We start from the raw sequence: 27704 nt of genomic DNA, 5'->3' as shown, positions 1-27704 counted from the left end.
AATTGGAGTTATTTTATTGGATTCGTCGTGGAAAGTTGTGGAAATTGAGACACACAAGTGGAAATTTGTCTGAGAAAATCAGATTATTTCTTGTCTCAGTAAGGACATTGAGTGAAGCCGGGGATTTTTGTTTCGGTAAAGAAAATCTTTAACGAGTAAATGCGATGGTAAGCGTAAATTTGGAAATTTCTTGACTCTCGTAGTGGAAATTTCAGGAAAGAATCATTGAAATAGACATTGGTGATGGAAATCTATTGAATCGGTAAATAAATGCAAACATAGTTAGAGAGAGAGAGTTCGTGGTCTTTCCCATGGCAAGTCAGGTAGTTCTGAGGGAATCTTTAAAACTTTCATTGATAATGGAAAGTCAATGATTTTGATTACTTCTTTAAGGAAATTCAGAGTCAGTGAACCCTACATTGCTGATTAAAAGTCTGGCGTGGATTGATTCGCTAAGGGAATTCAGACATTCGTCAAGTAAATTTGGTGATTTGATTGCGTAAGTCAGGGGATTATTTTACTCTATAAGAAAATTAAATTGACGAAATTTAGGGTTGGTGGTGAGACTAGAAGGAGACCAGGCCTTTCGGGACTTGACAAGACAAGGCCAAGAACGAGACAGACCTATGTAAAATCGAGACGAGGCCGAGACATTAAACAATTACCTGAGGCAAACTTTACCTTATTATGCCACCTCTTTAGACATACCAAGTAGATATCTACCTGATTATTTACAGATAATTCATATATTTTCTTTATGGTGATTACAAAATCAGACCATTACCCGTGGCGGAGTGGTTAGCACATCGTGCTACAACGCCAGGGCTCCCTGGTTCGAATCCTGGCCTGGGCATGGATGTTTGTGAGTGTCCATTCCTCAATTTCATCATGTCGTCGCTCATCTCCATCTTCGCTAATTAGCCAAAAGTGGCACAAAAAGCGAAGTAAAATAAATCAAATCAAAAAAAATCAGACCATCAGTTGAGTCTGTGCAGTGTGGTTACATATACATGCAGGATAAAAGTATGTTTTCTCAAGCAGTGAAACGTCATAAGGAGGCAACTTTTCTTGATAACTTTTCTCTGCTCGGTTCAAGAGAAGCTGTTTCCTTTAATGACTTCTATACGCTGCAAAAGTTTGCGCGTTGAATGCTGTATACGTGGTTTATACTGGAGTGCTGCAGTGAGAGGATTTCGCTCGGACGACGCGAGATAGCATTCGGAATCGAGATCTTCTTCGTTCGAGCAAATAACGCTCGGTACACGCTCGAAACCCAGTAGTACACTTATACCAGTAATTTGTCTGTGGTAGTGGGCCCTCAAATATGGATCGTGAAGTGAAAGACGCAGTAAAATTGAAACTTAAGTAAACATAGTCATTATCTCCCATGTTAAAAATATAGTTTAGTCCATCTTACCAATACATGAAAATAAAATAGAGGATTGTGGGCTGAAACTGCCAGGATATATATGTGTTTACGATTATCTTCACATTAAAATGACATTCCATTGTAAACGCTCGAGCGTGGCAGACTCGAACGAGTGGATGTGGTCACATGCAATACTCTAGTTTATACTACTTATACGTACATTTCTAGTCTCAGGGTGTGAATGAAACTTACCCCACGAGAACGAGACCGAGACCAAGGCACTGCCAATTCTCGTCTTGTCTTGATAGTACCATTCCCAGCGAAATCTATATTAGTTATGGAAGGTTGTGAAACGTATTGAGGGAATTAGTGAAAACTACATTGGTAATGGCAATGAAAAGTCAACTGTCTGATTGTTACGGACATTCAGACAAGAAGTCGGGGAATTTACCGTCTCGTTGATGAAATTCAGAGCGCGCCAGTGAATTGAAATTTATATCTCCGTTTTGGAAATTCACCGATGGTGAAACAAGCACGGAAAGTTTGGAAATTGGCAGTACACGTTCAAAAAAGCAGTGCAAAAAAAGAAATTACCCATATTCCTCTGTATTTAGATATCCTTGTCTAGCCGTCGTCTTCCAGACACAATCTGTTGCCCGACCCTGTGGCCGAGTGGTTAGCACATCGCGCTGCGACGCCAAGGGTCCCGGGTTCGAATCCTGGTCGGGCTTGGTTGTTTGTGAATGTCCATTCATCACTTTCATCATTTCATCATCCATCCCCATCTTCGCAATTTAGCCAAGAGGCACAAAAAAAACGCGAAGTAAAATAAACTAAATCAATCAATCAATCAGACACAATCTGTTGCATAATCGTTTGTTAAATCCTTCGCTTTGGAATGTTTGCTGAAACGTTGCCATGATCACCTTTCTGGAACGCACGTGTCATGCAGACAGATCAATACTTGGCAAGTGATGCAGTGGGTGGAGTATATTGTGAATATTATTGATATTTCGTTCTGATATCCCAAGCTGACTTATGTTCAGATAGGCTAATCGAGACTGGACCTACAGTTTAAAGTTGGATCCGAACCATTATGTCCATCCACCAGATATCGAACTCCTATTCAAAGCATTTATAATAGAATATTCAAGTATATTCTAGTACTTAATGCTTTAGTCATGAAAACCAATAAAACTAAATTCAATTAGAAGGATTTTTAAGGATTTATTTCCAGGAAGTCATTGAAATTACTAACATAATGAATGTACAGTCGACGTGTTGTGTTCTTGAGCCCCTGGGCTGGAGCCTACGTGAAACCTTCCTTTTCATCTAACTCTCAGCTAATCCTCAGGGGGAAAAATACGACTTCAAATATAACTAATGAATAATATCAAATCACTAATTAATCAATTCGCCATTCAGCAGTTCTATTTTGTTTCCACTGTTCGGTCTCTGTTAATCGAACCATGAATATTAATAATGAGCTGAAGAGAGAGATGATGGGACAAAAACACATCTGTGCCCCACCCAGGAATCGAACCTAGAACCACTAGAGTAGGGGGTCTGGGATAGACATTCCTCCAGAGAGAACGGCTCGGTTATTTAATTAACTTCGCTTTTCTATCCGTTAGGCTAATCACAGCGAGGAGGATTAATGATAATTAGACGAAATTAACAGGGTGGTCATAAAATTATTTTACCACCTCAATAATTCATTATGTTGTGGCAATACAAGATGAACAATGTTGTGTTTTGAAAAGTATTGCTACTCTGTTATTTCATTCAGTACAATTCGGCGTGTGCTCCATTTGTGGACAAAATTGATGGTATATGTCACGAGTCGGGATCCGCGATCGGACACATTGAGTCTTTTGCCATTTTTAATCAGTTACTACGTATCGTGCAAAAGGAAAGGAATGGCAGAACACTTTACGAAAGAACACTGCTATCCCTATTATTTGCAACGAAATAATTTATTGAAATGGTGTGCCGTGAGTTTATGTACACCCTGTATACAGCTTGGGATCTGTCAAAAGACGAACATGTTTCTGCACATGATGCAAGTAATCGACTGGGTTGATATGTACAGCTATAGCACTACACACACACACACACACACACAGCGGAATAATTCATAGCAGCACCCGTGAAAATTCTCACGCTCGTCGCTACATGCCTCTTCTCCATTCTTGGCCTTCCCTACACGTTGTCCTCCGTGACGGCTGTCCCTCGGGGCGGCATCACAAAGGGGTTTCGCCAAGCTGTGCTGAATTACGATTGGCACCCATTGTTTTCTCCCAGCACATGGTTCAACGTGAAATTATTTTTTTACGGAACCGAATCAGACTGCACGCTTCCAATGTTTATTATCAATTCATTAATATTGTTATTATTATTATTCCATGCACAGTTAAAAAGACTAGAAAATAGATACATAACAGCACGTGTTTCTTATATACATTTCGTGTGGTTGAGAGCCTCCCCGATGGCATGGTGGTAACGTCGTCGCCTTGTAATCAAGGGGTCCCGGGTTCGATACCCGGTGGAGACACATAGTGGTTCGGATCCCACCTTGAACTGTAGGTCCAGTCCCGGGTAGCCTTACTGTGCATAAAGTGGACTTAAATCACCAATCCAATCAATCGTGTGGTTAAGGTTCCTAAAATAAAATTTAAGCTGTTCTCCTAGTTTTAAAAAATGCAAAATCAATCAGTGTAACCTTGCTGGAAACAAAAAATAATGTGCTGAGTCATTATGTAAATCGCAGTATTTCTTACCAACGATAAACCGGCTTGACCTTTGGCCAACGCCAGCGAAGGCGTTTTGGAAATTTGTTTTCCTTTAGAAAAATCGCTATAATGTTCTGAAAAAATCTGAAAAACTGCATCTGCTTAGAATTCTTTCTAGAGCATTCACATGAATTTTGGTGTGATTTGTTTTCGCTGTTGTATAGGTATTTGCAATAGTTGAATAGGCTTACGTGGCCAAGAAACTATTGTTCGTTTACCGCTAATAGTCGTTCTATATACAGGGTGTTCATAAAGTCCCGGTGCCATTACAAAATAACATAGCTCGGAAACTGCATGCAATACAAGAACAATACTGGCTGTTGATTGCAAAATGTCTATTATAACACTGATAATGACGGTTTGTTTGTTGGTCCAACGATGTTCGAAGTATTGTGAATAGGCATTTCCCTGGCAGGTGGATAGGCCGTGATGGACCTATTCAGTGGCCACCGCGCTCTCCTTATATCACAGCCTTGGATTTATTCTTCTGGGGGTATGTCAAAGATTGTGTTTACCGCACTTCTGTTCCAGATGTTGTTACTCTTCGAAGAAGAATAACTGAGAGTATCCTAAACTTCTGGGGCGTGTATGAGCAGAAGTGGGTTCCGCCTTGATGTTCTGAGAGCAAGAGGGTCGCACATTGAGGTGTATGGCATATAAACGTGGAGAGTTGTAGATCATTTTGCAACCAACAGCATTGTTCTTTGCATGTAGTTTCCGAGCTATGTTTTTTGTAATGGTACCGGGACTTTATGAACACCCTGTACTTTCAAGTTAATAATAATGATATATTAGTATTGCAGTTGTCAAAATTTCACAAATGAGATAAGACAACATTCGATCAGAACACACACACACACATATTCACGTCTCAAAAAACAATAATGTGTTAGGAAAGCGAAAATCTACAGATTAGTCAATAACCACTCCGTGAAATTCCAACATTGCGTAATCGGCTAGAATTGACATCATAACACATGATCAGTATTCGGTGTTAATCTTAACATTTTAAATGTCCACCTACTCAATAAAGGGTATTCGTAACAAGGCCCTGGGTTCGAATCGTCTCAATTAGTCAAAAGTAGCAGAAAAGCCACTGAAAATAACAAAAAAATTCAAAAACAGAAAGTTACCAACGATATAAACATCACACTCATCGCAAGCTCTGGTGGAATCTATGCTTGTAGCTGACTCACTATTTTTTCTTTGCCCGTCGGGAGAGACCTTCAACGACGGCCCGAGAGGACAAGACGAGGCACTCCTCTTGTTTTGCGGCCTTGAAATAACCCTGCAAGCATTTCGCTCCCTTTAAAGAAGATCTGGGCATTCCTTGCCCAGCTAATTCCATCTTCGTGTACAGCAAAAACATTGACTACGGCAAAAAGCCCTAGTTCGTTCAATAACATGTTGTTGGGACTGATTGTCTATGCCAGCCACGTAGTGGACATTACCATTAGCAACCTCAACGTGTATTGGCGAAGCCCATTTAACAAAATTCTACTCTAATCAGTGGCGTGCTGAGAAATTTCGTGAAGGGTTTGTTACCGTAATAAAGGGGTTTAGCCCCCCGCCCCTTTAGCAAATTTGTAAAGTTTGTCGCTACATGAGCATTTGTGGCCGTAATCTTCCTTTGGAACAGAAGTGGATAAAATGTGTCGTGGTTAATATGAATATGTTACTAATATTCGTTGAGTGTATTATTATTAGCTTCTCGCCATGCTCTTGTTCTCACGTCTATGGTGTCATGAAATACCGAAAATTCATTTAATAAAGAGAAGCAAGGAAATAATAATTTCTCTGCCAACTATTTTTTAAAAAAATATATAAAAAGGGATCGACGGACGATGTGAAATTAATATATGATATGGATGTCTGAAATGTGTTACTCCCCCACCCTCCACTACAACCTGTCCAGGCTATCTCTGGAGCAAGCGAACGAAAATAAGGCTCTGCGCAAGTAGTGACGCGATACGGCTCCACCAATGAACAGGTGAGAGGGAATGGGATTGCGTGGAGGGAGAAAGGGACTGAAGTTACCAGTCTTCGCAGCAGCGTGCCCACTCGATTTCCTCCCTTCTCTGTCGCTATGCGTGGCCTTGCTTCAGAGATATCCGGGACAGAGTATAGATTAAAGGATTCTAAGTCTATGCTCAGAGAGGCTAATCGAGACTGATCCACATTTTAAATTGAGATCTGTACCACAAGTGCCTCCACCTGGAATCGAATCCGCGAACCCTTGATTGCAAGGCGACATAGCGGAAAGGCCTACCGAAAGAGATGGATGTGGACTGGTTTGAGCTTCAGTTTTTAGAAATGTTCGACTCCTGCCGAATCTTTTCGGGAATTGGGAGACTTCAAGCAATTTCTGCATGGTTAGCAAGCATAGATATACGATTCACGAAAATATTGCCAATAAGCAACTCGTTGTTACGTTACGCTACAGCAAATTTCAATAATGAGCTGCTGATTTTGTGTTTTGTGTTTGTTATGGTTTCGCCGACTTGCTTGTTTCATTGTTCAGTCCACGCTTACGTAGGCGCTGGTCAGCCAACAGTGATCAACATTCCGCAGTGCGTGTGTCACCTGTTTTTTCTTCTTCTCCCCACCTCGCACCAAAGCTCTCCCTTCGTGCGTGTCTCGACTCCTCAGTTTCAGTCTTCGCGCCAGAGTAGAGCGATGTGCGAATGAGACCGAGTGTGGTTTCTGAGATCCGCGACGCCTGTTGGAAAGTGCTTCGGATGTTGTGATTGGCGATTGCCTCGCATTGTGTGTGTGTGTGTGCTCGTGTGACAAGTTCAAGTGAGAATTGTACTAGATCAGACTTCATCATGGCGAGATACATGTCAGGTCTGTTTTTTTTATTTCATTCTTGTCTTTCGCAGGAGTTCTGTGCCACATTGTGATACCAAAATAACTTTTAATTTACAATGCGCGTCATAGTAATAAAACAATCTCGGAGTGAGACACGGATATGTTCATAATTACTGCCAATGCTGTTCATGCGGTTCAAAGAGATAATATTGCACAACTTTTAGGGGTTGACAAATCTGTTTTCATCCATCGGTGGCTGTCAACTTACGTACTTGTGGCATTGAAATTGATTTTTCAGTTCAGGGAGCATGGTTCATATCCAAAATAACAATTTGCTTTTCAAAAGGGGAAGGGGCACTGATTTCACGTGTCTCTCGTCCTAAAGTCGAGAAATTTACGGTACATGGAACGTGTAACCGCACAAAGATGTTCTGAAATTGTTTACCATTGCGCCTACTTGTAATTCATGGAATTTATATATATTATTATACTACTGTGGGATATTTATTTATTACTGTACATCATCAGAGATGTATAGGTGAAGGAATAAAGTCATGTACTATTTTCTTATGCACGTAGAACATGTTTATTACATTTGCAAAAAACAAATCCAACTTTTAATCCTGGAAAGTTCATTACAATGTTACGTCTTGGGGTTCTGGCTTTTGGTGGAGGATCTTTCAGCCACTTCGTTTTTCCATCTTTTGCAACGTAATAAGGTAGATCCTTTTCATCTTAATTTGATTGAACAGTGTTACCTGATGAGCCAAAGTCAGATATCTCACTACCTGATTTATTGAGAGTATCAGAATCGGCACTTTCATCTTCGCTGTCATCATGTCCTTCAACTTCAGTAGATGTGTCATGTTCACTCACAGACAAGTGATCGCTGACATTGTAATCACTTTGTATGTTCACATCATTACTATGACTTTCATTACTTTCATCTAACAGAGCACCAATTTCAGCATCCGAAATAGCTTTATTCTTTGCAGCCATTATCGAAGCAAATGAAGTTGCAAAGTCTAAATTACAAATCAGCTTGTACCGCAGACACGTCTTTGGTCTTCTCAAAGCAGCACTATATGACTCCAATGCAGCAAAACTCCACTAGATGTCTGGCACATACCAAACACTACCAAACATTTGAAAAAAAAAATGTAGTTTAAAATAGTTACACAAGTAGACGCGTGGTGAACGTTCGCCAATACCATTAAAAAAATGCAGTATTCATATCAAGATGTTAAATAACTATTTTATCATATTTGATTGCAAACATGTTGTTGAAGATTAGAAAAATTAAGACTGTTGAAAATGTTTTTTTTGGCGACGTTATACTTAGTCAGTTGAGCTGTGGTGAACTAGGTTCACCACGCACCCACTTAAGGGTTAATTGAAATTTCTCGGTGTTCAAGATGCAACATGCCATCAGCAAACCATCAATTGCCAAATTAATTAAATGATGTTCGCCTGAGGAAACACAAGATTTCATTAGATCCGGTGGCTGACAACTAATTTAGCCTAATTTTATGTTTGTCAACATGACTCGACATAGTCAAACTATGATTATGCCATAATTACTTATTAACATTTAAATTTATTTATTACTTATATTTACATAGTAATTACTGTACAAATATAAAAAAATAGGCATATACGAATAAAATTGTTGAGATCGGTGAACCTACGTTTAGAAAAATAATTTACCGAGCCGCGGTCTCAAGAAGGTACAGAACCGCTGATCTGGAGTAACTCCTCCTTTCGACGTTACAAACCCTCGAAAAACTGCACCATATCCTGAATTGCTGCACAAGTTTACAGTTGCCACTAACAGATTAACTTTGCAATTTTACAAGAAACAAAACATGTGATAAATTTGTAAGCAATCAGTTATGTGTCACAATTGAGTGTCTCTTTTAGAGACTTCTTTCCAATTTACAGAGTTCTGCCTTGACCCTGTGTGTATGCAGATTAAAATTGTTGAAGGACCTTATCCAAGTGTCTTATTCATCCTCACTTTCTTTCGTCGCATATAAGGAGCTGATAGAATTAGGACGCCATGAATAACACAGTCAAAACATGTTCCTGACCTTCTGAAGTAAGTTACATGCATCTCTCGTTCGATCAGTGTTCCGGTGAGAGTAGCCCCTTGCATCCAGTCTGCTGGTTTCCCTTCTCAGTTCTGCTAAACAGCTGGGGATCTAAACAGCGCTCTTCCATGATTCTTTAAGACACAAAAGGGTTGAAACCTTTGTTCACGCGAACACAATGTATGGCCTGTGGTAACAATAACTTACAAGCTGTGCCGTTTCACAATACAACAATGGGAAAAAAAGAAAGGTTTATCGTTTAAGCTTCCAAACTGAACGTTATTAAGATGTTCCCAGAGGTTGTAACAAAAGGTTTCTTTTGTTTTAAAGTGTTCAATATTTTATAATCTCCCAGTACAAGGGAGTTTATGTGGTACGAACGGTCATTGGCGTCCAGAGAATTATTATCGGGGTGGGTCAACGATTGCACCAGCGTCAGAGCTTGATCAAGTCGTTACTGTTTTAGGGCTGTTCGGTTTCGCCTATATCGATATTTAAGACCAATAACCAGGTGGAGGCGCATAGTGGTTCGGATCCCACTTTAAACTGTTAGGCCCGATTAGCCGATCTGTGCATAAAGTGGACTTAAAACAACAACTCAACCCTACATTGACAAGTGCAAATACTTATAGTTGATAGAAGTATACTTCAGTAATATAAAACTTTTTTCACTCGCATTGCGTGCAAAAACATGCAGTCCTCATTGAGAAATATTATTCACTTTAAAAAACAATAATTCTGACATTCTCAATGTATTGACTGTTGTGAAAGAATTTTCAAGAAATCAGTAAAATTTACAAAACGCGTGAAGCTAGAGGTTATTTTAAACCCTTAATCAAGTTTTTCTGTTGAAGACAAGTCAAAATGAGCTATCAAAACTCAGTGGGAATGCCAGAGAATTTATTTTGTGGTCATGAGGTCTCCTTTTCCTTATATTGCGCTCTTTGTCATATTTTCTCTCTTCCTCCTCCTTCCTTTTTGTCTTTTTCCTGAATTAAAAGACATATTCCTATAAGTGACTCAAAATTTCATCAATAGGAAATATTTAATGTTCTTTCTCATTTCCCCCTTTTCACTATAGTCATTGTTTCCCCCTAGGCCTAACATATTACTACCATAACCAATTGCTGCAATCTACGCTCCCTTTCATTTTATAAGGGGTGGTCAGGGACTTTTGGCTCACCCTATATATCATCGTATTTCTTTTCTTACTTTTTCATCCTTTTCCTCTTTCTCCCGCACACATTGTTCTTTTGTTTTTAAAAAATCTTACTGTTCGACCACGAAAAATGCGTCTAGCTCGAGTGGACGAATCCAAACACAAGAGGGGAAGAAGGTAGAAAGACGCACGCTGATTTCACTTGCTTATTACCGCTTTCTGAACCTAAAGTGGAACTAAAATCGCGTTCCACCTGCAGCGGTCTCCCATATTTTACCAGTGAACTCGTCGAGTTGGCGCATGCGTACTTGCTCGATGGTCGCGACTCGCGCAGACAGCCTGTATAAGGCATTTAGGAGGGCATGAAACTAAGAATATTTTATCAGGGGGCTAGAGTCCACCCTCGCACCCTTCTAATAGCGACGCCTCTGTCGAGCCCTTCCTAGAGATGAAGCGCAAGGACAGAAATTGCATCTTGCGTGAGACGGAGTTCGTCAGTGGTTCGGATCGGATATCAGTCCTCTCATGCGGCAGACAAGGCAGCCGTTGTTTACCGTCTGCTCCTCTTCGTCGTCAAGTAACGGATAATGTGGCTTTAATGAATAACGCACTTATTAAAACCATTTCCCCCACTCTTGCATTTGCTGGCCTCCAGAGAGCATTCGGACGTGTGTCAGTGTTGCCACGGCAAGTGAATAAAATTCATCTTTCCTACATCTCTTTTGCGTACAAATTTTCCCTTCATGTTCATCTCAGAAAAGTATAAATTTCGATTATTATTATTATTTTCCAACCACCCAGAAAAAGAACCCAATTTACAAAATACTGGCATTGGTTGAATAATTAGAAAATAAAAGAGGATAATAAGTAATCAAAAATGAAATTTATATTGGCTGTACTATTACAATAATTTAAAAATTCAATGATTTAAAGGTATTTATTGTACTCAGGCCAAATTGAAATTTGCAAATTTAGTTTCAATATGTTTCATAAGATTTCTCATTTTCCCTTTTCGTCTAAAATTTTACAGAATTTCCCTGCGTTTAGAGAAATTTGCCTTAATGTGGCAACACTGATGTATGCACAAATCTAGCAAAATACGGACAGGCCCGGAGCTAACAACATCGTGAGGCCCTCCTATATACAACTTAGAACTTTTAGGCCAATGTATGTCAGATAGTTAGTATGTATATATTTTTAATGTTTCTCACAATATTTCAAATACATATTTTCTTCGTTTTGTGCCTGCTTTGATAGCAGTTTTTCCACAGTTTTCTACGTAGATAGAGATCCGAAGCTGGAACCCTCCGCTTGAAATCCCAAAATAGTCATTAAAAATATCTAAAGGGTGTCACACTGTAAACAAATGCAGAAAAATGAGTGCAGAACCATTTTAACGACCTTTGCTCGTGATGGTAGAATCTATGATTTTTTGGTTGTCAGCCCAGAAGTTTATTGAAGAGTTATCATGTTTGCTTAACTTTAAACTGTATGAGAGTGGGGAGCACTTATGTTAAATTATTGCTTGTTCTGGAGTTCGTGGAATTGAAACCAATCATTTAATATTATGGCTGTACTACACATAGTCATATAAGCTTACAGCCGTTCTACCTATTGATTGATTGATTTGGAGTTTTATGTCCACTTTATGCACAGTAAGGCTATTTGGGACTGAACCTACAGTTTCGAACCCGGGACCTCTTGATTACAAGGCGATGTCGCTACCACTGCTCCATCGGGAAGGCAGCCCTTCTACCTAATCGTTTAATGGGGGAGGGAAGTCTTCTCACAGAGCCAACACCAAATTTGCACCTCGAACATCGGAATTGCTTGATATTTTCAGGAGACCGCTAATTATACATTACTTATGCATGAATTTTCTGCGTATGGACTTATGAGTGACTTATCAGTGAATTTTCATGTGTGGATGTTGGTCCAAATTCCCTCATGTTCACTATACACCATTTGACCGTTCGTACTGATTACCACGATTGGAGTAAATAAAATACGAACACAAACTTGTTCATGCTGGATACTCATTGTTTGTATTTTGTGTCGTTTCAGTCATGTCGGAGAACTTCAAAGCCCGCGAGATAGGTCTTCGGGCCCAGAAGAAGATCCTGAGTCGAATGACGAATAAGAATGTCGCGAAGGTGTTCATCGACGACACGACGGGCAGCCTGCTGGACAACGTGTACAAACTGGCCAAGGCCTACGTGAGTATGGGTTTGCTTATTTTGTGGCATGTTTGTTATATTTATTTTGCCTCTTTAACCACAATTTTCCCTCATACATATATTGTGTACTTATTTTCTTTTCAGCAGTACCAGTTTTCCTCTTTCAATTCTACTTTACCCTTTTCTTTAGTACATAGCATCTTGTAATGGTCATTTTCCTCCCATTATTGCCTATTTCGTCTTGTTCTTATCCACTTAGCTTTGTTTAGTGGTTGTTTCATTCCATTATTGTCTATTGTTCCATATTCACGTCTATTGTTGCTTATTTTCTCACGTTTATTGGCCAGTCCAAACGCTGCGTCTTAAAGTATAGTCCACGCGTTTACTTCGGTAACGTCGAACGAAGAAGGCCGCCGCCACGAACGTGGGTGGGGATAAATAGCGGGCGAGTTGTTTTCGTCCAATCACACTCAACCTTCAGCTAATGGGCGCAGCTGTCATTCTGCTCGTCTACTCCACGTGGAGTCTCAGTCACATGCCTTCGGATACGCTGTTGTCGTACTTTGCAACTTCAATGTGGAGACCGTTGGACAATGTGTGCGCGGGGGAACAAGGTGGCGTTTGTGGCAACACTGTGCGTAGAATGTGATTGTTGCAGCTGGTGGGCGCGCTTCGTGGACTTCAAAGCCAGCCGGTCGTTTACGTAGCTAGCGCGTCGACTATACGTTTTGCTTGTGCAGTTCAGAACAGTGCATGTAAGACAGCGTGTGGACAGGAAGACGGCAAATTTTAGAACTGCGCACATGCGGAAATTGTCAACCAAAGACTGAGCCCAAGGGCATAAATGTGTTCGCAAATCTCAAAGGACTGCGCAAACAAGTATGTGCGTGTGGACGCTCCCCGCAGTCTTTTGTCCCCCTGTTGCTCAGTTTCCCTTCGACCCTAGTGCTGAAACACTATTAACGGAGTTCAAAAATCTTGTTTTCTTTTTGCTTTATAAATTCGTTTTTGTACAACGATGACCAATCTTCGTCAGTGTTCACGAAAGTTTTTAGCGGAGTTCACTGAACTCTACAAGAAATTTCCGTGTTGGTAGCTAGTAAAATCAAAGAACTACAGTGACCATAACAAGAAGAATCAGGGCTATGAGAGCTTAATACAAAAATACAAAGAGGTTGACGCTTCAGCGAACAGAAATACAGTAGTAGCGAAAAGAGTTCGCTAAAGTGAACAAACCAATCAGTTCGTTCTGGCGCTGGGGATTATGATGTTTACAAGCTAATGTTAAGGTATTTTCATTTATTTGGATTTTTGACTCATCAACCTAGTGGTTATCACAATCGCACTATGGCGCCGGAGGTCCCGGGTTCGAATCCCTACCTGGGCATGAGTATTTGTTAGTGTCCCATCAATTTGATCATACATCACACATCCCCATGTTCGCAATTGGCCAAAAATAGCGGAAAAGCGAAGTAAAATAAGCCAAACCACAAATGGTAACAAGGTGGTACCTTTTTCAACCGCGCAGAAAGTGTGTGTTTACCCGATTCACATGGCAGTACTGTAAGATTAATGCGCTAGAAAGCCAGATGTCCCAAGTTCAAACTATGGTCATGTGCGTGTGTGTCACTGTGTTCGTCCCATCATCATTTAAGCACTTCGTCATCCATTCTCATCGTCGAGATTAATCCAAGCGGTAAAAGAGCGGCATAAATGAATGAAAATATAAATAACTTGTTCATTGTAAATATTTTATTATTTATATGATATAAATATTTTTAAGCAAACTGAATTGTAAATACATTTTTCATAATAGAATCATCAAGAAAGGGTATTTATGTTAACTTTTGATTTTTAAACATTGTAAAGTATTCTCCGGAGTTAGGGCCTCCCGGATGGCGTAGTGGTAGCGTCGTCGCCGTGTAATCAAGGGATCCAGGGTTCGATCCCCGTTGAAGGCACATTGTGGTCCGGATCCTACTTTAAACTGTAGGTCCAGTCCCAACTAGCCTTAATGTGCATAAAGTGGACTTAAAACACCAACTCAAATCAATCAATCTCCTGAATTACGAAAACTAATCGTAGTGAATTGTTGGAATTGTCTTTTAGGTAGTGCTAATATAATATTATACGTTGGCAATGAAGGTTTATTTATTCACATATTTATAAGAGTACATAGGTGATAAGTAGGGCTCGGATAGTTATGCATTAAGAAAATGCACAATATGCATGCAAATATGCATTAAAGAAGTGTAAAATATGCACTTTAAAAACCCGTTTAATTTATAAAAGCTGTATATTACAAACTATGAAAGATCAGATGCCAGACAATGAATATGCATTATTCTGAATGCTCATTCGCTTCACATTCAATTAATATGGTTCTGCGTTAAATGAAACACAATGCATTACAGATCAAGATCGTGATTGCATTTGATAACAACATGATGTCTCAAATTTTCGAACTTCAAACTCCCTCTGTTTTCAGCTAGAATAGTCTTATATTCAGAAAACACACGTTCCACTTCGCGAGATACAAGTAGACTGTATTTTAGGGCAACAAAGTCAGACACATCAAGTTCCAGATCATCTACACGTTGCCCATTTGTATGCAGAATTTTGCAAACTTTCATCATTGTTGCATACCCACTGTTCTTTTTCAATACTGCATCCAATGTCTGTACATACACAGGATCTTCAACCTGGGCGAGGCCCTCTTTAACGTTTTCTATAATTTTGATGCTTGTTTGAAGTTGTTGAAAGAAGAAAGACAGAGAAAAATTAAGAAAAGAGAAGAGAAGCGAGGAAAAGAAAAGTAAAACGTCACGTGAGAAAATTGGTGCATTTTCAGTAGCCAGTGCCTGTACCATCCTGAACGTCTCGTGCTATTAAGACATTTAATCTGTTTTCTTTTTGGAAGACAAACTGCGAAAATTGGCCAGAGTAGAGTAGCACTTCCTCCATAATGGACTGAGGGGAACTAAGTACAGAAAACTGTACAGTAAAACGTAGCGTGTGGACGCACCAGAGCTACAACATCCTTTCCTGTACAGTTTTGAACTGCGCAAGCAAGACGTAGCGTGTGGACCGGTCTTACTCCTGTTTAATTCTATGTATATGCTTATATCCGCACATAATTTAATCGTTGCCTATTTTTCCACTTTGTGTTTATTTCACTATATTGTTGCCTATTTCACTATTAAAGTAGTTCATATTTAATTGTATTATTATTTATTTTTCTACGTTTAGTTAATTTATATTTGTATTTTTGTTTTTTATCGTCGCTTTTCTGCCACTTTTTGCTAATCACGACGATGAAGATGATTGGTGATTATATGAAATTGATGAAGAGCTCCTCATGAAGAGCACACATGCCCAGATCAGGACTCGGAACTCCTGGAACTTCGGTGGCGAGTCCTATAATCGACCACCGAGCCACGTTTAATGCATATTTCCCTCAGTTATTGCGTCTACCGTTAAAGTGTCAGCTGACAAGTTTCCTATAACTGCCCCATTTTGTACTTCTCACTTTTCGGCAGTTGCATACGTACCTATCTTCCTGAACCTTGTCCTCGCTTCAGACATTACCATGCACCCCGCTCTCGGCGCTATCGGTCATTCAAGAAATTTGTGCACCTCGGGCTTGCGTCTTGGAGAAACGCCTTCAAGCAGAAACATAACTCATTACATGGCGGGGGGAAGCAGGACGAGCGATAATTTGAGGTTAATGATATTCAGGTAACCCGTATCGATTTAGTGATTTTCCCGCCTCTGACCTGATAAAAAGAAGTCGATGTTGGTTTGAAGGAAATGGGGAGCAACAACACAAGATCCGGGGAATAAAATTACGTTACTCTTTCAGTAATTGCGCTAGCATCGCATTATTTTACATTACTCAATTTGCGTTATCTTTCTGCATCCACAACTGTTGCTCTATTCACTAGAATAAAACCACATTTTTCTGTTTTAAGCTTATCGCTGCTACGGTGGGTCGAAAAGAAGTCCGTGGTGAAAAATGTCTTGTGTTGTGAAGTCATAGCATTTTGTTTACCTCTACAAGAAAAATCGAAACTGCACGAAGACAGCCGGGATGACACGAGTGTGAATTCGGAAGCGCCACCAACGGAAAACAAGTTTGTTGTAGCATTTATAGTGTGATATTTTGATATGTTCTCGATCTTCGATTGGAATGCACCTGCCAAAACTGTAAGCTCAGTATCTAGTAGCCTGCGTTTATTATAACTATTGTTCTTTAATTTACATTCAAAAACCGGTGTGTTTGAAACTAATCAAAATTTGTTTATTTCTCTTAATAGTGCTTTTAGTGTTTTGCTAGCGCCATTTTCAGATTGGTGCTAGTATTTAGCATATTTGCTTGGGCCGGTTCTGCATAGAAAATAAATACCACATATCCGCCCAGTTTCCTATACAGTATATGCAAGTTTTTATACCTAAGATTTTATGCCTCAAACCATCATACTTCGTCTCAGTTTGATTAGCAAACTGCACTAGGAAGCTAAGAATCGTAAACAGTGATGTGCTATAGGGTATAAGTTTACATAGACAATGGAAACTTAAGTAAGTGTCATTTTCTAATGACAATTCGAAAAGACAGTTTATAACAAAATTTGCTCTCATTCTGAGGAAAAATCAAATGTAGGAAAATGATATTTATTTTTGTGCTACATTCTGAATTAGGATTGTGATAAGTCTCGTCTCGTGTGCGAGGAGGTCTGTTTTGCTCTCGGCCTCTTCGTTTCGTTCTCGTTTAGTTTGGAATTACAAACGGCCGTCTTGGTCTTGTCTCGAATCTCGAAATACGCTGCGAACCCTTGAGAAACGGAATTTTATCCTAAATGTATGCAGAGATTTACAGTTGCATTATAGTAGATGAAGTTTTTTAACTACGATAAACAAAATGTATGTCTTATCTATAAATAATCAGGTAGATACCAGTTGTTTTGGGTTTCAGATATCATACCTCGGTGGTTAGAATTAAAATTCCCCTACTCGAGTACCTTGTGGAGCCCGTTCAAAGCAACGGATTGCTGTGAAACTTGGTATAGAGGATATGGAGACCACGGGGAAGCGAATGCAGACGAAAAAGTTAGTTCAGATTTTCATCACCAGGTGTGAATGTGGCGCTTAAATAACGACGGCAAAAGTCGAAAATGTAAAACTATATTTTCAGTTGATGTCGGTACAGCATTGTTAATATGCGCCGTCAGCGTGAATGGCCCTTTGGAAGCGTAAGCCAGCGTCATAAATGAGTTACTCGAAGAATGGTAGCGACATGCCGTGTTATGCTGGCTTTCAGCTCTGGCAGAGTCCGTACGCGTTGTGGAATTCCAACATACAGAAATCACATGGGTTTAAGTCCGGAGAACAGGCTGGCCGAGCATCTGGAAGATCCTCTTGAGATGGCACGATCGTCAGATCGTCACCAAAGTTAGCACGAAGCAGGTCATTCACTTGTCGACCAGCATGCGTGGATGCTCTCTCTTGCATGAAGTCAGGTGTCTCTAAACATAATCGTTCTTGCAGACTGGAACAACTTCTTGTGCAAAGGGTTGAGCGTAATGAAACGCATGACAGGACCCTGTGTCAGCTCCTCAAAGAAAAAGGAGCCCAAAATGAAATCAGCGGTGAATCCATGCCATACAGTGACGTAATCGGAATGTAACGGATGTTTCAGCGCCACATTGAACTATTTTTTTTTTCGTCATCATTCGCTTCCCCAAACGAAACTGAGAGTCTTTTACACGATGTCTCGATGTTAGCATTATATATAATTCTGATTAGTAGGGTAATGCTTATATTAATAGCAAAATCTGGACTAAGCTCCTTCCTCAAATGTCAGTTGCTGTCATAGACACTGAAAAGGACTGAAATGAAATGTAGAAATGAGCGGAAAAATCGTTACATACGCTCTTATTTGAAGCAATCGTCGGCAATCGAGTTATCGAACTTCAAAGTATTCCGTGGAAGCTGCTTTTATTTCATTCCTGAATAGAGCGAGGCAAGACAAGAGAATCAAAAATGCTATTACTGGCGAAGAAAGATGGAAAAGCTCTTAGATGCGGGATGAACATGCTCTGAAGAAAATCTGTATCGATCGGAAAGAATATGGACGAGCCCGTGGGAAACTGAATAAGCCTTCAGGAGGTAGGATTTTCTTTTTCTGTTTGTTGACACAGCCTCCCCTTTCTTGTCAATGGTTTGTTTGAGAAAAGCAAGAACAGCAGGAAAGCATTCTATCGAATCCCCCTCACTACGTTATTCGAAGTAATCCTCTTCCTTATCAGAGGAACCTAGAAGAATATCTACCATGTGACTTTAGTGAACTCTGTTCGTTGTCTACTTTGATCTTTCTGCTTCTCTTGCAACTGGATTCCATTCTGTGTCTTCGTGAAATTTTCATGGTGTTTCCATCTTCTTGCTTTAAGCTATGTCAGGTTCCCTACCAGTTTGAAAATGCTGGAAATGTCGGAGAATTTACTTTTTCTAGAAAAGTCCGGGAAATTTACTGTGCGTTTCTGGAAAATTCAACATTTTTGTAATAGTGCACTAGAAGTAGGTTTTTGAAGAGAAGAAAAATGACAAGCAAAAAAAATATATATATTTGTTGTTGACAAACTATAGGACAAGAGGTCATGTTTTGAACTATTTTCAAGTAGAAATCTACTGCAGTAAGTGGAGTGGATGTTGGTATTTACCACTTTCTTGTTGCAATTTTTGGATTGTGTTTGGTTGATATTATGATTAATACATATATTACTAAATTTTACTACAAATATGTATTATTTTTATTTATTTCTTATTGTGTCTTGTCGTGTATTGCACTGTACCTTTTCCTCAGTATTTTCTTGTCAGATAAGCTTATGCACTTCATTTGTTACTAGTATCTTCCTTTAACAACATTACAAATATAACAAGCATAATTTAAGATTTTTCACTCACTTCAGCTTCCTTACAAATTATCCATCAGGCCAAATTAATTAAAATAATATCGATTTAGCTAGATATAAGCTTTGTATGAAAGCTGAACTATCATATCATAAGCTATATTTTTTTAATTAGCCATTTATTAGTACATAACTGAGTTTGAGTTTTTGTTTTAAGTCAACTTTAAGCACAGATAGGCTAATCGAGACTGGGCCTACAGTTTAAAGTAAGATCCCAACCACATGCCTCTATCAGGTTTCGAACCTGGGAGCCCTTGCTTACAAGGTGACAATGTTACCACTGTGCGATCAGGGAGGCCAGTAACAACTGATTCTGTACATTTTCAAGTCATTTCATAAAGGTAATAGTGACATAATGAACATCCTTTACATTTTATTAGGTTTCAAAGCTTTCCCTTTTTCAAAAAAATCTTGAAAGCAGGCTTGTAAAAATTCAGGTTTTTTTTTTCTAAAAGCTAAATTGAAAGCTTTACTTAAATCCTTCATATTGTGCAGTGCTTAAAGAAAATTAATGGTGCAGGCAACTTTATGCAAATCGTTTAGGTGTTATTTGTATGCATCTTTGATGCATGAAATATATGCGACCTAGAGATTGTTAGGGTACTATTATTTCCAGCTCGTAACTTTGTAGTTCATACGTCGGTCCTGGTGGTAGAAATTATGTATTCTTGCATACTTTATAATGAAGCATTGCAGGATTCCTTTCAAATAATGTCTTCATAAATAATACATTAGATAAACGCTTGTAAAATGAATAATTTTGTTCTTTATGCATTCCAGACTAAGTAATAGCTTTGCTGGTAATAGCTAGAGCACTCAAGATGAGAATTTTTCGTGGTATACAAGGTCATTGCATTAGCACTTATGAAATAGAAAGGCGTCCACTTTTACAGATCATCATTTTGTATGTTTGTATGTGTGTGTGTGTGCTACTACATTGCAACAAAGTTAAAAATGGTGTAGTTTTTGAAGAAACTATTTGTAAGATTATATCTAATACATCAAATGGATGAGGTATGGTTTCGCATAATTTATTTAAGTTCTGTTGAAATATGTACAAGCAGAAAATCTTAGAGAAAATAAGAACAGTGAGTTGTAGGCAGTGATCAGAACGCTACATTTTAAAAGTAGCTTCGCTACAACTACAGCTACTCTTCCAAAATGTAGCTTCGCTACAGCTAGAGCTACATTTACCAAAAAGTAGCTCGCTACACTACTCCTGTTCGCTGCTTTGCTACTTCTGCATAAAAAAACTTAAAACCACCATATGGATATTCAAAAGAAGCCCCTAGTATGATAGTTGTACTTACTGGAAAATACGTATAGATTCTGTTATTTATTATCATGATTCCCATCATTCGATAATTTTGATAGCAGTGTTACTTCAGTTACTTATTTTTACTATAGTATTTGAGAATAACGTACCTATGCAAGTGGCATATCAATTCAAATTTGACATGAATATTTCAATTAGGGTGTTACCCAAATTAATTATTGCAACTATACACAAATAAAATTTGGTAGGATTACGTATTTATGTTCACATATCAACATATTTTTCTTGAGAATAAATATTTCATTCTTTAATAGACTGATATGAAGGCAGCATTTTGAATGAAAAGTATCTTTTGTAATCATAGGGCCCCAGGTTCGATACCCGACGGAGGCACATAGTGGTTCGGATCAAGTCTCGATCAGCTTATCTATGCATAAAATGGACTCAAAACAAGAACTAGGAAAGACGCCAAGTTGGGAGGATGGGATCCTCCTGCTCCTCCATTCCCCACACTGTTCGTCATTCATCATTCTTCCTTCCTCGTGCTCACAATTAGCCGAAAGTGGCAGAAAGCGACTATAGATAAAATAATAACTAAATAAACCATTCATTTTCATTTTCATTAATAACGAAAGTTATAGAAAAGTAGGAAAAATACATAAATTTGGCAACTGCACATTAACTAAAGAAAATTGTCGTTTCTGCAGGGAAGTCAATAACTCGTACGTAGTTTTTACAATATCACAAAATGAGGAAACTGACGTGCAAACCCGAGTGTTCTAAACGTATTGAAATTTTAAAATTTGTGAACAAATATTATGATGAAAATAACTGTAACTCCAGAAAGTGTATGTCTATCGTTCTTGTAACAATAATTTATTGCTGGTGAGACCCTTATACACTGACAATTTTCAATGCTGTTAACGTACTGAGGCATTGATTGCTGGCACTATTGCTTTGTTATTTTAGTGGAAAATGGATCGCTGGTCTTTGCACTGGAAGTTGTGTTTTACACAGTAATTAATTACATTTGGATATCCACAGGATTTGTTCCGGGGGTGACGCAAACGAGACATTTTTTTTTCCAGTGGTGCAACAAACGAGGCATGTTTCTCCCCAAGAAGAAAAACGTAGCTGTTAGCTGGAATATATTCATATATGGCATGTCAGTTAGTTATCTGCATATTTGAATTATTTAGATACTAATGAAATATATTACGCAGATATCTACAATATCAAGATATTTATGATGTAGACTATCCGAATTTCCATGTAATACAAACTGTCTTTGTGAACCTCCTGCTGAGAAAAATGTAGATGTAGCGAAATTTTCGCTACAACTACAGGAATTTTGTAGCTTCGCTACAACTACAATTTTCAAAATGTAGCGTCGCTACAGCTACAAATTTTGTAGCTAGCTACAGTAGCGACGCTACAAGTAGCGCTCTACTTCTGACCACTGGTTCTAGGTTGTTAATTTTTCCTCGTGTTGCAGTTGTAAGTGGATCAAAGTTCATTATTAAACTTGATAGGTATAGGCGCTAACTGGGGCTAACATTATTCATGCTTCTATCCATTACAAAAATCATCACAGGCATTCTACTTGGGAAACAGGTGACCCCCATATCATCTTATCCAAAAGAAATGAAATTGTGTTGATGCTGAGTGTCACTTTTATGAAAAGAATACACTCGCTATTATGGATGGTTTCAAATTTATTAAATAAAAGATTTCTTCTTTAGATTAAAGAACTATAAATTTAATATGTTATAATGTTAATATGTAATCTTACAATCATGGTAATGAACAAATTATAATGCTGCAAGGCATTTAAAAGTACTATCTACATAGTAATGAAATAGTAAGAATTGAAATTTCCTTAATGTTGAATTATTTATTAACAAAGTAATGGACATTTCAAACAGTAGAACAAAATAGTACCAAGAAAGCTATGCATGCACGAAGAACAAAAAACAGATTTGACATTACTTGCCCGACATATAAACGTACAGTCACGGACACTTCTGGTTTGTCATAATATCATTTACCTTCAATGGAATCAATACAACCCAGAAGTGTCGGTGACTTACATATGTCACATCATCTTGCAGAAAAAAAAAAGACTACTGCCTGCTCACAGTTGCCAGATCATAGTAAATCTTTACAAACAAAGCTACTAAAACAAATATCTTCTACACTTAACTTTTCTACAACAAAACTTTGCATTTTCCTAATTTCACTACAACTGGAATGCGTTTTTTGGCTGAGTTTTATTCTGAGGACGGTGTTGAATGTATCACTTAAATGTATTAATATTTATTAATAAGATTTTCCAACTAAATAATAATTTAATCGAAAACTATATGGTATTGTTTGTGATGAAAGTCTCGAAGTATCATAATCAAATTTCATGAAATGGTCTACAATACTAGCAATGCATAATCTGTCCTCCGAAAATCACGTTTTCAAGTGATGGCATCTAAAAGTCTAGTACACAATCGCTTGCACCATCTCTTGTTTTGCCTCTTGATAGGGTTACCAGACGTCCGGATTTTCCCGGACATGTCCTACATTTTAGCCTTATGTCCGGCGTCCGGGAGGAATTTGAAAAATATCATAAATGTCCTACATTTTGGGCGTTACATAATATTAATTATAAAAATAGGTAACAGAAGAAAATCATGCAAGTTACAAGACTATGGACTGCGCTTCCAAACTTAATGGTGAAATTTATTTTGATTCAGTCATTGAACAAAAAGAAAAAAGTTTGTCCTGCTATTAAACAAACGGGGAAAACGGAAGCAATTAATGAACAAAGTTTTGGGACCACTTTCTGATAACGTTACTGTTCAATGCCTGAGCAGAATTTCTTGCGTTAGGGTTTATACTGATGGAACGAGGTGTTGCCCATTCTTATTCAATGTTCAATATAATTTTATTGTAAAGCAGAGGTATAGGGAACAAAGATATTCAGAGTGTATGCCAGTCAAGAAAGTCATGGTAGTCAAGAAAAAGTAAAGAAATCAACAAGTAAGAAGTCAATAAAAAGGCAATAAATTCTTGTGGTCAAGAATTTTTGCTATCATAATGACTGGTTGATTTAGTTTATTTTACTTCACTTTTTCTGTCCTTTTGGCTAATTGCGAAGATGAAGATGAATGGTGGTAACATAAGATGGATAAAGGGACAGTCACAAACATATAGGGACAACTGACACAAGCCCCACATAAGATTATACTGGCTGTAAGTCCAGATGCCAAAGCCTCGCTTATCTGCCAAACACAGTTCAGGATGCATTAATATGAGAAAGCAGATCTAATTCTCTTCTTAAATTCAGCTTCAGTTTTTATATTAACTGGTCCTTTGGTAGGGGTCTTCATTAAATAAATATTTATTTTCTTAATTACTAATTTCCAGCTTTACCTAAGTAGAGGTCGAATAAATAAATGTTAAGAAAAACTGAAAAAAGGTCTAGAAGAGTCCAGAAAAATTCAAGAATTCTGGATGTGTTATTTTGGTAGACACCCTGTTATTGAACTAAAAACTACCCAAGATGAAACTTCACAAACCATTTTAAATTACGGTAATTGCTGAATATTTGTTTGCCATTACAGGTCATAATTCAAATGTTGAGAGAGTACTTTCATTACCATCAGCACAACAGACTCACGAGAGAAATTATTTTTTCATGAAGTCTGTAAAATGTTCGTTTGGTACTGGACCATAATTTCAAATTGACTGTCCACTCTAACATAAATATAGTTTGACTAAACCTGAAATTTTGATAAAAATTGTCTCCTCTGAGAAGTACCACTTAAATCATGTAGTAAGAGGTGCATTGATTAATGTGATTGCAAGTTTTGAAATTTTGCATTTAAAAAATCATTAAGAATCCATTTTTTAAAACTGAAAAGTGTCATTTTTCAACTACTTTCTAATGTGTTCTATAGAAATATGTATTATTTATTGAGAATGTTTTGTGTCCTACATTTTGACTTAATGTCCTACATTTTGGGACAGCATGTCCTACAATTCACTTACAGCGATCTGGTAACCCTACCCCTTGATAGTCTGTAAACATCTGCTGCAGATACTGGTCCAGTGTGATGGTCAGACATTTATTTTTTTTACTGTTTTATCCTTCCTCAATATAGATATAACTATTACACAAGCACTTCCAGAGATGGAAATTGCATTATTGTAAAAACATATCCATTGTCTTACATGGACGTGTACAATATCTTCGTCCTGAAGCTTTAAGGGAGAACACACCAAAGTGACAGGTGTGTGTCTTGGATAGGTTAAGTCTGGTGTGCTGCTTGTCGCTTCAGTGTGAGTTTTCCCTTAGACCCATGTTTCTCATCTGTATTTGGTCTTCCCCCTTCATTTAAAACTCTGAAGACACAGACGAATTACCACATGCACTAATGTATTATCATGGACATGTCTGAATTAGTAACAGTAGTTCTAACAGTATACTATCATACAATGTTAATTGGACATTAACAATTGTCTAGTGATTTATTCGTACTTATTTACTCAAAACACCATGTTTTGAAGTCATATCTTCTCTTTAGGTGGACAAATTTCATTTTTGCTGATAGTGAGATCAAAACTGTAATTTATTACAAATTGGGTTCCCTGCCAACTACTTCACTGGGCCCCCCTGGAATGCTATTTCCTGAGAAGGGGAAACCATATTTGCTTAAAATCTACACTGGAATGGCTTATAAGGTTTTGGACTAGGCCTTTGCAATTTGATTCTTTCTTGTGTCCATTTATCCTCTTCTCAAGATGACATTCAGATTCTCGTATGTAAGCCTGTCCCCAGTAAAAGCACTATCGTGGACAAATGTGAAAAACTTTCATTTTTGTATGTGATTGACTCACAAGGTTCTTCTTTCTTTCAGTGTGGAAGCAAGAAAGAAGCAGAGAAAATCGTAAAGAATGTCATCAAGATAGTCATCAAGCTAGGGATCCTGTACAGGAATGGTCAGTTCACGGTGGAAGAACTCAAGTCTGCGGAACGCTTCAAACACAAATTCCATTCCATGGCAATGGCTATCATCAGCTTCTATGAAGTTGACTTCAGCTACGACCGAAATTATTTGACACAGGGACTGAACGAGTGTCGAGCAGGTCTTAAGCAACTTGTCCAGAACCACCTTACCGATAAGTCCCTTGCGAGGATAGATATGGTGTTCAATTTCTTCTCCAATCCCCAATTCCTTGACACGGTGTTCAAGAGAAATTCGGAATATCGGGAGCATCTTGGTCGCATTGTGAATGATATGAACAAGGCATTGGATGAAGGAGGGATGTAAGAACAATACCTACCTTGCACTCATGGACCACTGTGTATATCCTGCACATCTTTTTTTTTGCCGGACACCGTTTGTGTATTTGCCCAATGCCTTAAGTCTACGAGCACAAACATATTCAGAGGAAAACCTGGTGTGTAGAGTAAATTGTGTTGGTCTTTTTATATTGTGCATGTTGCATCTTTGTTTGTGCATACACTTTATTCTAGGTAGGCATTTTTATTAAACTAGTGCAGTGAAGTGCAAAAGCCATAGTGAGCAATGTGTGGGAGACTTTTGAATCAGCCTGTACCAGTCATCTATTTGGTATGAAATTAGGTATAAGGCTTTGTAGGTATAGCAATATTTATTACAAGGGTTACTGAAAAAAGTGTTGGCATATCTGGTACTTTATTTGCTACTGTCATATTTTGTTGCTGTTAAAGTGTGTAGTTGGAAATCACAAAAATGTTACTGCATGGGGATATTTTAATGGCTAGGCATACATTGATAAATATGAAGATATTCTGAATAATATAAGCTTCTTTTTTCTGAGAGCTTAACTTTCGTGAAAGGTCGACATAGTTTAACGATGAAAATTCGATATTTCAACAAAATTTGTTTTGACTAACGATAGTTTCATGTTTCAATAGCTACATATCTCATGTGTGAATGTATTTTAGTAGTTTTTATTACCAAATCCATAAAAATAATATGTGAACAATGTAACACAAATGTGAAACACATAATTGTGCTATCTTTGCATCTGTACGGTTGTCTTTGTATTAATATGAATGTTGGCAGAGGCCACTGAAATGAATATTATGACATTTATATGGGCATGCAGATAGTGTAAATCAAAGTTTCGTACAACATATTGAATTACAGTGCATAGTTTTTGTTGCATTTGTTTCATATCATTATTTCAATTTACATATGAGATTGTGGAAACATTTTTTTAAAAAATTAATATACGCACACACGTACAGTGTAATTGTATTCATATTCATATTCATATTCATATTCTTTATTTCCGTTGACCTATGTCCATAGGTATGGAAATCGTCACATAACAATACATACAGTAATAAAATATTAATACAATTTTAGACAAGGATTACAGTAATGATTTTAAGAACTACTACATGAAGGAAATCCAAATACACTAATAAAAATATTAATACAATTATAGACAAGAATTACAGCAATGATTTGAAGAACTTCTGCATAAGGAAATCTAAATAGAGGAAGAATACACTATTGGAGTAAAATTACATACAATATTTAAGGCGAGCACAATAATAAGCAAAGAATTTTTTTTTTTTTTTTTTTTTTTTAGTGTAAAAATAAGATGTAAAAGTAACTATTGCATGGAAGAATGCAATATCTATACAGAACCGATTAATGATTATTTTGGCACAATAATAGCATATAGTGAATACTTCATACGTGATAATATAAATAGTATAATTCCATTTTCTGTACAACCGAACCCTCTTTGTTGACAATTTATGTAATTTAATATTTACAAATTTAGAAATTCATTTATTGAATAAAAACAATGTCGTAATAAGAATTTTGTTAATTCCCTCTTAAATTGGGTAGTTGATTCCATTGTTTTCATGTGATCAGGTAATTTATTATACAGGTGGATACCTACGAATTTAGGACCTTTTTCAAGGAGAGTGGTATTATGAGTTTGTATAACCAGATTGTGATTTTTTCTTGTGTTGTATTGATGTACTTCCTTGATACGTTTGGAGAA

At 37.8% G+C, this 27704-nt stretch overlaps 1 protein-coding gene across 5 annotated transcripts in view; it reads left to right on the top strand.

The window, feature by feature from the left end:
• Positions 1–26957, top strand: part of sigmar (Tumor necrosis factor alpha-induced protein 8-like protein sigmar) — a 161775-nt gene extending 134818 nt beyond the window's left edge. For 4 of the 5 annotated variants that reach the window (XM_083119857.1, XM_083119854.1, XM_083119855.1 and 1 more), the window contains 2 exons: positions 12286–12437; positions 25550–26957. In XM_083119857.1, coding sequence (XP_082975983.1) covers positions 12288–12437; positions 25550–25963 — 564 coding nt within the window. In that variant the 5' untranslated portion in view covers positions 12286–12287 and the 3' untranslated portion in view covers positions 25964–26957. Of the gene's footprint in view, positions 1–6834; positions 7009–12285; positions 12438–25549 lie in introns of those variants that run through there. The other variant, XM_083119853.1, reaches the window with a different exon arrangement.
• The last annotated feature ends 747 nt before the right edge of the window (positions 26958–27704 follow it).

This window comes from Lepisma saccharinum, chromosome 3 (assembly GCF_977018435.1).
Source record: "Lepisma saccharinum chromosome 3, izLepSacc3.1, whole genome shotgun sequence".
Taxonomy (NCBI): domain Eukaryota; kingdom Metazoa; phylum Arthropoda; class Insecta; order Zygentoma; family Lepismatidae; genus Lepisma; species Lepisma saccharinum.
Note: the sequence above shows the minus strand (reverse complement) of the source record. Positions and strands in the feature narration are given on the sequence as shown.